Raw genomic sequence first — 12937 nt, 5'->3', positions numbered from 1 at the left:
CAAACTCCATGCTGGGAGAACCACTGTTCTCTTCAAAGCTGTCAGACAAGGATGTTTAAGTCGGCAGATTTCTGCTGCCTTTTGTTCAGCTACGCCCTGCCCCCAGAGGTGGAGTCTACAGAGGCAGGCAGACCTCCTTGAGCTGCGGTGGGCTTTGCTTACCTACTCAAGCCTCAGCAATGGCGGACACCCCTCCCCCAGCCTTGCTGCCGCCTTGCAGTTCTATCTCAGACTGCTATGCTAGCAGTGAGCAAGGCTCCATGGGCGTGGGACTCTCCAAGCCAGGTGCCGGATATAATCTCCTGGTGTGCCATTTGCTAAGACCGTTGGAAAAGCACAGTATTAAGGTGGGAGTGTCCCGATTTTCCAGGTACCTTCTGTCACGGTTTCCCTTGGCTAGGAAAGGGAATTCCCCAACCCCTTGTGCTTCCCAGGTGAGAAGATGCCCCGCCCTGCTTCGGCTCATACTCTGTGGGCTGCACCCACTGTCCAACAAGCCCCAGTGATATGAACCCAGTACCTCAGTTGGAAATGCAGAAATCACCCGTCTCTGCATTGCTCACGCTGGGAGTTGTAGACTGGAACTGTTCCTATTCGGCCATCTTGGAACCAGATCTTCGAGGATGACATGTTTTAATAGAGAAGGCTTTTTGCCATTGTAGAGTCTACCATCACCCTCACATGTACATGTTAAAAGACATGAGTAGACAATTCACACAATAGGAATTACTAATGGATAATTTGACAAGATGTTCACCATCACTGTTAGAAGTGTAAAGTAAAGCCACAATAAAATACCGCTTTTATAGACACAATTAACACAAGTTTTTAAAAATGGGAATGCTTACTATTAGGACATCATGAGGTATTGGTACTTCTTGGCTGCTGATGGGAATCCACATTGGTTTGTACTTGTGTGAAAAGCATTTTGGAGATATGTATCAGTAGCTTATAGAAATGTGCGTACCCTTTGACCCAGTAATCCCACTTTATTCTAATGAAATAATCAGAAAATTGGACAAAGATTTATTCACCAGAAGACTCATTGCATCTTTTATTAATCATAGCAGAAGACTTGGAAACAACAGTGGAAAAATAGTTAAGTAAGTGTGGGGACTTCTATACAATGTAATATTTGGTTGCCACTGAAAATGACAATAACATCAGGAAATGCTCATGCTGCTTGCTATATTTAAAAACAAGAAAACACAGATGTGAATAGTGTCTTGATTATGTAGGAAATAAAATTCATCAAGGAAAACAAAATCTGGAAGGAAATACACCAAAAAGTTCACTGTAATAATTCTGAGTAGGAAAATTATGAGATAAGTTTTTAGAAATTTGTATTTTTAATAACATTGTTATACTTTCTCATTTAGGGAGGATTCACTAGCCCCAAATTATTATGACCATTAAATATGTATATTTATATATAATCCTAATACATTCTTAAAGGAGATTTCTGGAAGTCTAATTTAAATTGATGAGCCTGGTCGGGTGTGGTGGCTCATACTTGTAATCCCAGTGCTTTGGGTAGCCGAGGCAGGGGGAGTGCTTGAGGTCAGGAGTTTGAGACCAGCCTGGGCAACATGGCAAGAGCCCATCTCTAAAATTTTTAAAAATCATAAATAAAATAGGCCAGGCATAGTGGCTCATGCCTGTAATCCCAGCACTTTGGGAGGCTGACACAGGTGGATCACTTGTGGTCAGGAGTTCGAGACTAGCCTGGCCAACATGGTGAAACCCTATCTCTACTAAAAAAAATACAAAAATTAGCTGGGTGTGGTGGCACATGCCTGTAATCCCAGCTACTCGGGAGGCTGAGGCAGGAAAATTGCTTGAAACCAGGAGGTAGAGGTTGTAGTGAGCTGGGATCACACCACTGTACTCCAGCCTGGGTGACAGAGCAAGACTTGGTCTCAAAAAAATAAAGAAAAAAAGTAAATTGGTGAACCTGTTTTTATATACTCATTTTTGAAGTGCACAGAGCTCCTCTTCCCTATATAGATACTGTTCCATTTCTCTTTATTTCCATCTCTAGTGCTCTAAAGACTTGATTTCCTCACCGCTCAGTTGTGAGAATAGTCGTAGCTGTATGCTATATTTCCACATAAATTCTTGGAGGGCTTTCTGTATGGGATTTATGACAGACTGAACTGAGGGCAAATTTAAAGGCCTGCCAAACACTTGCCATACTTCTCTTACAGCCAGAGTAATTCTAATGAGGAAAGTTGGTATCTTTACTGCTTGCTCTCATTAGTTGTCGAATGGAGGTTATCTGTAGGGCAAAGCAGCTAGGCTGTGACCTGGCATGATCACGTGATTGTGGACGGCTCTCTGACTCCAGTGCCTGCAGCTCAGGTTTCTTCATTTCAGAATACTGCTGCCTTTTGTTGGCTTTCTGCTTTAATGATGAAAATGAGCATTTGATGGAACAGCCGAAACACGATTTAACTTGCTCCTTGCTGAATCTATTGTATAATTACAGAAACCTATTGTTACATGTTTCATGTTCTGTTCTGCAGCCAGAGCACTGGGGCTTAAGCAATGATTTGGATGGATGTCGACCATGTGACTGTGACCTTGGGGGAGCGTTAAACAATAGGTAAGTGGAGCTCCACCTATGCTCTTGTCCTCAGCCTTCCAGGAAAGTCGTGACTTCTAGGAATGAGTGACATTCAATTGTTTCTCAAAAAGATATGCAAAATATATTTTTATATGTCTTGATAAATGTGTGTAGGTACCTCTATGGACTAGATTCCCAGTGATGGAACTGCTAAGTCAAAGTACATATGTATTGTTAATTTTAATAGAGAATGTTAGATTGTTCCAGACATATTGAACTAGTCTATTTTCCTATCAGTTACAAAAGTACCTTCTCCCCCATCCCCAGCAACAGTTGTTATCATCAACCATTTTATTTTTCAACAGTCTAAAAACATGGAAAATGGACTCCTGTTTTAATTTGTGTAGAGAATCTTTTCATTTTCTTTTTTTTTTTGCAACTTCCAAACCCATTAATGAAAATTACATAAAATAATGTTTAGTTCCTTAAATACGCTAGTATTCCTTGAATAAATGAAGCATAAAGCTCCACCAGAAGCTATCAGAACACACATTTGGCAAGATGTTAAATCTGTGGGAGTTTAACCACCTTCGAGTCAAAGAGAATGTTGGTCTCTGTTCCTGGCTCAGAGTCAGAACATCTGGAACAGATAGTGTAAGTGACTGCTGAGAGAATAGACAGATGTCTCCCTGTGACCTTGAGTCTTCCCAGAGAGAACACTCTGAATTCATTGAGCAAGCTTCATGTACTCAAAAACAGACTTTCTTTCCCAATTATTTCCCAACACCATAGTAGTCTGCTGGGAAGGAATGAGGTTGTCAGCAGCAAGAACATGTTGTGTTTGTCCTCTTTATTTGGGTTTGTTCTGTTCGAGGTCGTGCCATAGACTCAGTACAGCATGTAGCCTCTGAAATCCAGTGTGAATTTCTGTTCTTAGAAAACCTCCAGAGACGAGGAAGCTAGGATAATTCCATAAAAGCAGGGAAGAAGACAGAATGCTGTCTGCTTGTGGAATCACTTTTCTGACTTTCCTTTGTGACTCCCAGAACACATGTTGAATCCTTTCGTAAATGACTCCTCAATTCAAAGCTGTCATCACTCCTAAAGTCCTTCTTGATGAGATGAAAGTGGCATATGCAGTTCCCCAAATTATGTCATAAACTCAGGAATGTCCTATGGTTCTTAACCCTAAGTAATTTTTGTTCCTACACTCCCTTCCTCTTTTTCTCTATTCCACACACACTTCCTGTCTGTCTCCACCCACGCACAGGCCCTAGCCTGCTCTCTAATCTCGCCTGCAAAAATGTATAAAAACCAGAATGTATTCAACCAGAGAGTTTGGGAAGCAAAATTATCTAGTAAAGATCTTTAAAGCAGGTAATCATCTGATCTTTCCAGCATGATTGATGGGATGCCCTATCTTTAAGAATCGTTGCTGGAGGGGCAAAAAAGAACATTTAAACATGCCTTCTAGTCTGGTGACTCCAGAGTGCTTTATGGTGATCCTTTTCAAAGTTGTTTTCCCTCAAGAGGAATTTCCCCAAGGAGCCCCTTAGGCAACTGAAGCACTGATTCTGCTGGGAGATCTGCACACATGCCACTGGGGAAATATTTGCTGGATGATTGGTTTGTTGCAATCACTCATCAAAACCTTTTACCTGATAATATTTCTTTGCTTTGCCTTGGATACACAGTAGGTACTGAGTAAATGCTGATTGAGTAGAAGAATTGAAAATTAAAATATTTCTAAGATGTTAAAAACTAGATATGTATTCGTTAGGAGAGGCAATCTCTAAATGTGATCCCAGACACTCCTGAGTTACTTTGGTGAGGGACAGAATTAAGCATAAAAATCACCGGAAGTGGTAAAAGCTTTAAGATGTGTCATACAGTGAGCCGAATGGATTTTTGGTAGTATGACAAAAGTTTAATAATCCATGTCTATTACATTGACAACTAACCTGAACTTTGGAATAACTAAAGAAGTGGCCAGGCATGTTGGCTCACGCCTGTAATCCTAGCACTTTGGGAGGCCAAGGCGGCCAGATCACCTGAGGTCAGGAGTTCGAGACCAGCCTGGCCAACATGGTGAAACCCCGTCTCTACTAAAAATACAAAAATTAGCCAGGTGTGGTGGCACCTGCCTGTAATCTCAGCTACTCAGGAGGCTGAGGCAGGGAGAATCACCTGAATCTGGAAAACAGAGGTTGCAGTGAGCCGAGATCACACAATTATACTCCAGCCTGGGCGACAGAGTAAGACTCTATCTCAAAACAAAAAAGTAAGACCTAATTAATTTAAATAATGTAACGGAAGCCAAGTTAATGAAGTTTTGCCTGGTAGATTACCTGTTTTAATGAAAAAGAATTGGCAGTGGTTGCTAGGTAAATGCTACTTGTAAATGTTTAATAACATTGAAAAATATAAACATTTTTACAGCATCCTTCAAAATTATTTTAACAATGAAATGTAGAGTTTTCATATCTGACTTGAAGCCCATCCCCCCCCTTTTTTTTTGAGGCAGAGTCTCACTTTGTCACCTAGACTGGGGTGCAGTGGCGTGATCTCAGCTGACTACAACCTCCGCCTTCTGGGTTCAAGCAGTTTTCCCACCTCAGCCTCCCGAGTAGCTGGGTCTACAGGTGCCAGCTACAACACTCAGCTAATTTTTGTATTTTTAGTAGAGATGGCGTTTCACCATGTTGGTCAGGCTAGTCTTGAACTCCTGACCTCAAGTGATCTGCCTGTCTCAACCTCCCAAAGTACTGGGATTATAGGCTTGAGCCACTATGCCTGACTCCACCTCTTTTTTGAACTTACCATGCTGAAGCCCCGAACCCTCCCTTGATGCAATACTTCTGCATCTCTTTTAACATTTATGTTGCTCTTATAGTTGTATTAAAAAGGTCTCTTTGGACAGGGATTAATGTCGTCTTTGTTTTTGCATCTCACTTGGCACCCAGCACGGTGGACCTGGCAGGTGCTCAATAAATAAGGGACTAAAATTTATTGTGCTTCAAGTCCAGAACAGAAGTTAGTAGATATTTTTATCATTGTATTGAATGACTATGGTATAGCTAACCCTTTGTTAATTATAATCGTGTACTGCATAATAACATTTCGGTCAAGGATGGACCACACATACAATGGTGGTCCCATAAGATACTGTGTTTTAACTGTAGCTTTTCTACATTTTGATATGGTTGAATACACAAATCCATGCCGTTGTGTTACAATTGCCTGTGGTATTCAATACAGTAATATGCTGTACAGGTTTGTACCTTAGGAGCAATAGGCTATGCTATACAGCCTGGGTGTGTAGTAAGCTATATCATCTAGGTTTGTGTAGGTACACTCTATGATGGTCACACAACAACAACATTGTCTAACAACACATTTCTCAGAACATATCCCCATCATTAAGTGACACATGACTATACCGTGATAGAACAGGATTATAGAACATAGGTCCTACCGAAAAGGAAGTGTCCTAGTTGGGGGTGGGGAGGAATGCCACCCTGAGAAAATGAATGGTGCTGACTGAACACTGTGGTTGGTTATTATGAATGATGCTTTTTATGCTTTAATATTTTTCTGCCTAATTCCTTAGTAATAGAGAAAGGTTAAAATTCCATTTTCCCTATTCATCACCATTTAAATGAAATGGAATTTTTATATGTTGTCAATTTCTATATTTATGATAAATCTGTTTTGTGTTTTTTTGTTTTTTTGTTTTTTTGAGATGGAGTCTCGCTCCGTTGCCCAGGCTGGAGTGCAGTGGCACCATCTCGGCTCACTGCAAGCTCCGCCTCCCGGGTTCATGCCATTCTCCTGCCTCAGGCTCCCAAGTAGCTGGGACTACAGGTATCTGCCACCACACCAGGATAATTTTTTGTATTTTTAGTAGAGACGGGGTTTCACCGTGTTAGCCAGAATGGTCTGGATCTCCTGACCTCATGATCTGCCTGCCTCGGCCTCCCAAAGTGCTGGGATTAGAGGCATGAGCCACCACACGCAGCCATAAATCTATTTTTTTAAGAAATAATCTTGGCCTTCACCCACTGAGAAGACATAGGGCCTATATTAGTTTTCTGTTGCTGCCATAACAAATGACCACAATTTGGTTGTTTAAAACAATATGTTTATTATTTTCCAGTTCTATGTGTCAAATACAGTCTCACTGGACCAAAATCTCCATGTTGGTAGGGCTGCAATGTTTTCTGAAGGCTCTAAAGGAGAATCTGTTTCCAGCTCATTTGGGTTGTTGGCAGCATTCTGCTCCTTGCAGTCATAGGCTCAGGTTCCCCTTCTTTTGCTGGCTGTCATCTAAGGGTTATTCTTGGCCTCTAGAGCTACCCACATTCCTCGACTCATGGTCCCCTCTCTCCATCTTCAAAGCCACCACTAGGTTAAATCCTTCTCATGGCACAGCTCTCTGACTCAGTTACTTCTGTGCCTGCCTCTCCAACTTTTAAGAATTTATGTGATTAGATTGGGCCCACCCAGATCATCCAATAGTCTCTCCATCTCAAGATCCTTCCCTTAATCACATCTGCAAAGTCCCTTTTGCCATGTGAGGTACCATCCCACAGATAACAGGGATGAGGATGTGGACATCTTTGGGGTCCATTATTCTGCCTCACACAGGGCCTTACTTATTTTATGTCCTTATTGTCCCTTACTGATTTAATGAATTGAATCTCTAGTTTACAGAGAAATTTGTAGAGAATACATAAAACTTTAAACTGTACCATTTCTATCAGATGTGATTTTTACTTGAACACAGGAGACAGTAATTACATGGAATAAATCATTGGTATCACAGTGAAGAAGCTAGGATTTGAGCTTGAGTTTTGAAAGCTGAGATTTGAAAGGTGCAAATGGTAAGCAGGGGAGGGCCTCCTAGCTGGGAGGGAAAAGATGGGTAAAGGCATAGAGATGGGAATGACTGTAGCAAGGTCGAGATCTGGCCTGTGACCATCTCTGCTCACATTCCCCCATCACCCTCTTTGCTCTTGTTATTCCTGTCCTCTCTCTCCCTGTCAAGTCCTCTCCAGGCTTTAAGGACACCTCTTTCATGACACCTCCCTCAGTCTCCTCAATCAGATGAATCTTACCTTCTTCTCCCATAGTGCTTTGCTTGTAACTCTATCAATGCATAGGTCCTTACTGCATTTTGATTTGTTGCATTGGTTAATTTCTTTATTGTTTATTCCCAATTAGACTGTAAGTTCTTTAGGACAGGGACTTTTTTTTTTTTTTCTATTTCTCTTTCTGTATATCATTTAGCCAGAAATAATAGACTTACTGAGGAATAAGGATTCATTCAGAACAAAGTTCACAATGGACTAAAATGTGAGGGTACCTGCACTGGGAAGCAAGGCTGCTAGGGCCAATATTTGCTCAGTAAATATTTGCTGAAGAGTATGAGGAGTGTGGCTCATTGGAAAGCAAAGAGTCGGCACTAGAAAGAGAAGCCGTTTTCAGAGGATGGGTTATGGAGGCTGCAGAAAGCCAGGCAGAGGGCATCATAACTTGGTATCATAAGAAACAATTGTGGGTTTTTGTGAAATAATGCAAGCAGTGCTGTGGGAAGATTGGTTAGCCCATGGTAGACAGGATGGACTAAGCAGAAGAAGAAGAGTTTGAGAGGTCAGTTTAGGAGACTGTTAGAGTAACAGGTATGGGGTGATGCCATCCTGGATGGAGGCAGTGGCAATGACAGTGAGAGGAAGCTGCTAAGTTGAGAAACATTTTGAAGTAAAACTTGAATATTGGGATAAAGGTAAGAGAAGGTGATGTCTCTATACCATGAGAAGAATTTTAAATCTAGTGGCAGAAACAGCAGAGCTGAAGATAAGAAATCAGTGTGGGAGGTGATGATCTTTTTGGGACGAGATGAATTAGAGATGACAGCTGGCCAGTCCATGAAAATGTCCCATGGATGACTGAGAATAGAGAAGCAGAGGACAGCCAGCTGCTGGATCCTGAGAGCTGGAGGGTGAGGGCCATCTGCATAGCAAAGCCACGAGAATGAGTTCACTGAAGGAGCCAGTCTTGAAATTGGAGCCATGCCTATCTGTGATGACAATTCAAGCCTGTGGACAGAGACTTGTGATTGGCAGGGCCGCTGTTAAGGGAATTCCTTTCACATGATTGGCTCTCATGGAGCCATTCCTTGTTTAGAATTGTGCTGCAGATAGAGGCAACACTGGGAGACTGCTGGTGCCTTTGTCCTCACCTTCATTTGCTGGTTCTCTAATGGTTGCGCATGAAGGTCTAGTTGTTTTCTTCTTTGGTGGTTCACGTTTTGGATATTTGTTCTCTCAGTAAACATTTGGGGAGGAAATAATTTTCTTTTGTCCATATGATGTAATGTCTGATGCCTGAGTTTCTTAAAATAGCTTTTGTTCATGGACTGTGCCAAAAGAGGGCTAGGTCCTAATTGGAACAAGCTTTCCTCTCCTGGGAATTGGCTATGGGACGTTAAGAATTCCTATTCCTGGCTGGGCGCAGTGACTCACGCCTGTAATCCCAACACTTTGGGAAGCTGAGGCGGGCAGATCACGAGGTCAGGAAATCGAGACCGGCCTGGCCAATATGGTAAAACCCAGTCTCTACTAAAAATACAAAAATTAGCCGGGTGTAGTGGCGGGCGCCTATAGTCCCAGCTACTCTGGAGGCTGAGGTGGGAGAATAGCTTGAACCCAAGAGGTGGAGGTTGCAGTGAACCGAGATCCTTCCACTGTACTCCAGCCTGGGCGACAGAGCGAGACTCCATCTCAAAAGCAAAAACAAACAAACAAAAAAATAATTCCTATTCCTGTAGTATAACAATATGATACACAGAAAGAGGACTTCAGCTATGCTGTGGCAGGGCCGTTTAGGATTTTATTTTATATATTTATTTATTTTGAGATGAAGTCTTGCTCTGTCTGGAGTGCAATGGCATGATCTCGGCTCACTGCAACTCCCATCTCCCGAGTTCAAGTGATTCTTTTGTCTCAGCCTCCCAAGTAGCTGAGATTACAGGTGTGTGCCCCTACACCTGGCTAATTTTTTGTATTTTAAGTAGAGACGGGGTTTCCCCATGTTGGCCAGGCTGGTCTCAAACTCCTGACCTCAGGTGATCCACCCGCCTTGGCCTCCCAAAGTGTGGGATTACAGACGTAAGCCACTGCACACCCAGCCTTGGGACATTTTTAATAAGCCTGTGAGTGCAAAGTCTTCCTGTGAGTTGCAACTTGCCGTAGGTACCTTATTTAAAACTTTGGGATGGGAAAAAAAAGAATCTTGAGAAGGGGTTAAAGTAACAATTCCAAACCACAGCTCATCTTTAAGTGAAGTAAAAATGGATACATGTAATTTGAGTTTTATTTTGTATACAAAATTATGATACTAATAAAAAGGACATAAGCTGAGAACAGAAGTTTCACTCTAGTTGCCCAGACTGGAGTGCAATGGGGTGATCTCAGCTCGCCTCAACCTCCACCTCCCGGTTCAAGCGATTCTCCTGCCTCAGCCTCCCGAGTAGCCGGGATTACAGGCATGTGCCACCATGCCTGGCTAATTTTGTATTTTTAGTAGAGACGGGGTTTCTCCATGTTGGTGAGGCTGGTCTTGAACTCCTGACCTCAGGTGATCCGCCTGCCTTGGCCTCCCAAAGTGCTGAGATTACAGGCACGAGCAACCGCGCCCGGCTGCATTTCTTATATTTAGCATAGCATAGCCAATGGAAAGGGGGAAGAGAGACACGAGATGCAGAAGTAAAAATCACAGAATTTGATTCCTAATGGAGGGTGAAGAAAGAATCTGGAGAACTTCTAATTTCTGACTTGGTTGACTCAGCAGGTGTTAGCGCCTTCACCCTGATAGAGACCATGGGAGGGACTGAGGGCTTCTGTTTTAGATCCATTGGTTCAGGATGCCTCTGGGACAGCCAAGCTGGAGATGTTCTTCAGGGAGCTGGATATTTGAGCCTAAATCTCAGGAAATAAGCAAAAAATTTAAGATGCCAAAGCAAGAAAGTTTGGGATGTCGAAAACCTCCATGTGATGTGATGGAGTGTCAGTCAAGAGAGGGCAAGGGAGGTAAAACAGAGAAGACCAGGTTCTCGGCCATGCTTTTGGAGTTTGGGATTAATCCATAGGCACTATTTTTTTCCACATACGTATTTTCTGAAGAAAACAAGAACATGCTATGTATTTGGCCCGGTGTACTGAGTAATGGCAGCTGTAGGGCTGCTTCTGGCGGGTTGACTCGGGTGACCATGAACTCAGTTGACCTGGCTCCTCCTCCCTTCCAGTTGCTCTGCAGAGTCAGGCCAGTGCTCATGTCGGCCTCACATGATTGGACGTCAGTGCAATGAAGTGGAACCTGGTTACTACTTTGCCACCCTGGATCACTACCTCTATGAAGCAGAGGAAGCCAACTTGGGGCCCGTGAGTAGGGGAGTGCGTGGCAGGTCGGTAAAGCAGTGTTTTGGGGTGTAGTGGAACATACATGCTTTGTAAAGAGTCCATTTCATAAGCATTTTTATAGCTTTGTCAGTGAGCACAAAATAAGGATCAGGACCATGCCTTCGTGAGAACAGTCATATTTAAAGCTAAGTAAATCTATAACTCACCAATTGGCTTTGGAGCAGTCACTGAAAAGGCTTTTGGTTGGTTGAAGAAATTTGTCTTTCCAAGAAACTTTTCTTCTCCCTACTTATGCTCCAAAGTTATCAACCTAACATGGTAAATACTGAGGCAAGGATATTGTTTCATCTATTCATCCCCAAATTTAATGACTTTAAATGTATGCCTGGTTCATGAGTTGGGGTGGGCTGAAACAGCTGGAGGCTGGCTGGGCATTTCTCTCCATACGACCTTTCTTTCTTTCTTTCTTTTGAGATGGAGTTTTGCTCTTGTTGCCCAGGCTGGAGTGCAGTGGCGCCATCTTGACTCACTACAACCTCCGCCTCCTGGGTTCAAGCGATTCTCCTGCCTCAGCTTCCCGAGTAGCTGGGATTACAGGCATGCACCACCACGCCCGGCTAATTTTGTATTTTTAGTAGAGACAGGGTTTCACCATGTTGGTCAGGCTGGTCTCGAACTCCCGACCTCAGGTGATCTGCCCACTTTGGCCTCCCAAAGTGCTGGGATTACAGGTGTGAGCCACCATGCCTGGCGATAGTGAGATTTCTTAGATGGCTTCTGGCTTCCAAAAAGAAGAAACAAGCTGTCAGGTCTCTTAAAGCTTGGACTCAGAAGTCCTAGAAAGTTCCTCATGTTCTGTTGGTCACAAGTCACAAGGACAGCCCAGATTCATGGAAAGGATAACAGTTTGTACCTCTTGCTGGGTAAGGCCACACATGGATACATACAGGGAATGAAAGAGTTGATCACAGCCATTTTTGGATATGACCAACAACAGGTATTAAAAAAATAACCCTGTAAACAGTTAATCAGAATTAACTCATCAGTTGTGAACATTCATTATCATATCAAGTTTCTTTACTTGAAAATGGAGCCTAAAACTAATGCCAGTATGAGAGACAGAAATTCACTAGATATTGGACTAACCTTGTGGAGAATCTGGGAAACACCTTATGATTCCTAGACTTGCTTATAATGGCAGGTGTGATGTTCTCTTTTTTCCTTTATGCTTATTCTCCTGGTCGTATCAAATAAGGTATATCCCAAGCCTTTGAGTGCCATCTCCAGTGTCCCAAGACTACTCCAACCACAAAACTAAAAAGGAACCAGTTTCCTGTTTGGATATCAAAAACTTTTTACAATCTATTAGGGGAGATTTGACTATAAAAAATAGACATAAGGTAGCAACCGTTTTTGAATCTTTGGGTGACTTCGGGTTTCTTTGACTATTGAAAGTTATTGAATTCCATTTCAAATAAAGAATAACCATTTTTTGCCATGTCCTCAGGGGGTTAGCATAGTGGAGCGGCAGTACATCCAGGACCGGATTCCCTCCTGGACTGGAGCCGGCTTCGTCCGAGTGCCTGAAGGGGCTTATTTGGAGTTTTTCATTGACGACATACCATATTCCATGGAGTATGACATCCTAATTCGCTATGAGCCACAGGTAAAGAAATCACTCAGTGGACTGGTGGAGGAGGGAGGGGAGAAATCAGTAGAAAAATAGTACTTCTAATGGGTATTATATATAGTTGTGAAATATGGAGGTTGCATCAGAACAGGTGAGATTCTGACAGTCTCACCTCCTCCATGGAAGTTAAAATGTACCTTTCTTTCTTTCTTTCTTTTATTATTATTATTATTATTATTATTGAGTCTCACTGTGTTGCCCAGCCTGGAGTGCAGTGGTGCAATCTCGGCTCACTGCAATCTCCGCCTCCCAGGTTCAAGC

The 12937-nt window shown here is 42.7% G+C and overlaps 1 protein-coding gene across 2 annotated transcripts in view; it reads left to right on the top strand.

Annotated features, from left to right (window-relative positions):
• The window catches only part of LAMB1 (laminin subunit beta 1), an 89384-nt gene that overhangs the window by 33321 nt on the left and 43126 nt on the right, over positions 1-12937 (top strand). For both annotated transcript variants that reach the window (XM_005550509.5, XM_074035803.1), the window contains exons 13-15: positions 2526-2605; positions 10872-11007; positions 12494-12652. In XM_005550509.5, the coding sequence (XP_005550566.3) occupies positions 2526-2605; positions 10872-11007; positions 12494-12652 (375 nt within the window). The remainder of the gene's footprint in view (positions 1-2525; positions 2606-10871; positions 11008-12493; positions 12653-12937) is intronic.

This window comes from Macaca fascicularis, chromosome 3 (assembly GCF_037993035.2).
Source record: "Macaca fascicularis isolate 582-1 chromosome 3, T2T-MFA8v1.1".
Taxonomy (NCBI): Eukaryota; Metazoa; Chordata; class Mammalia; order Primates; family Cercopithecidae; genus Macaca; species Macaca fascicularis.
Note: the sequence above shows the minus strand (reverse complement) of the source record. Positions and strands in the feature narration are given on the sequence as shown.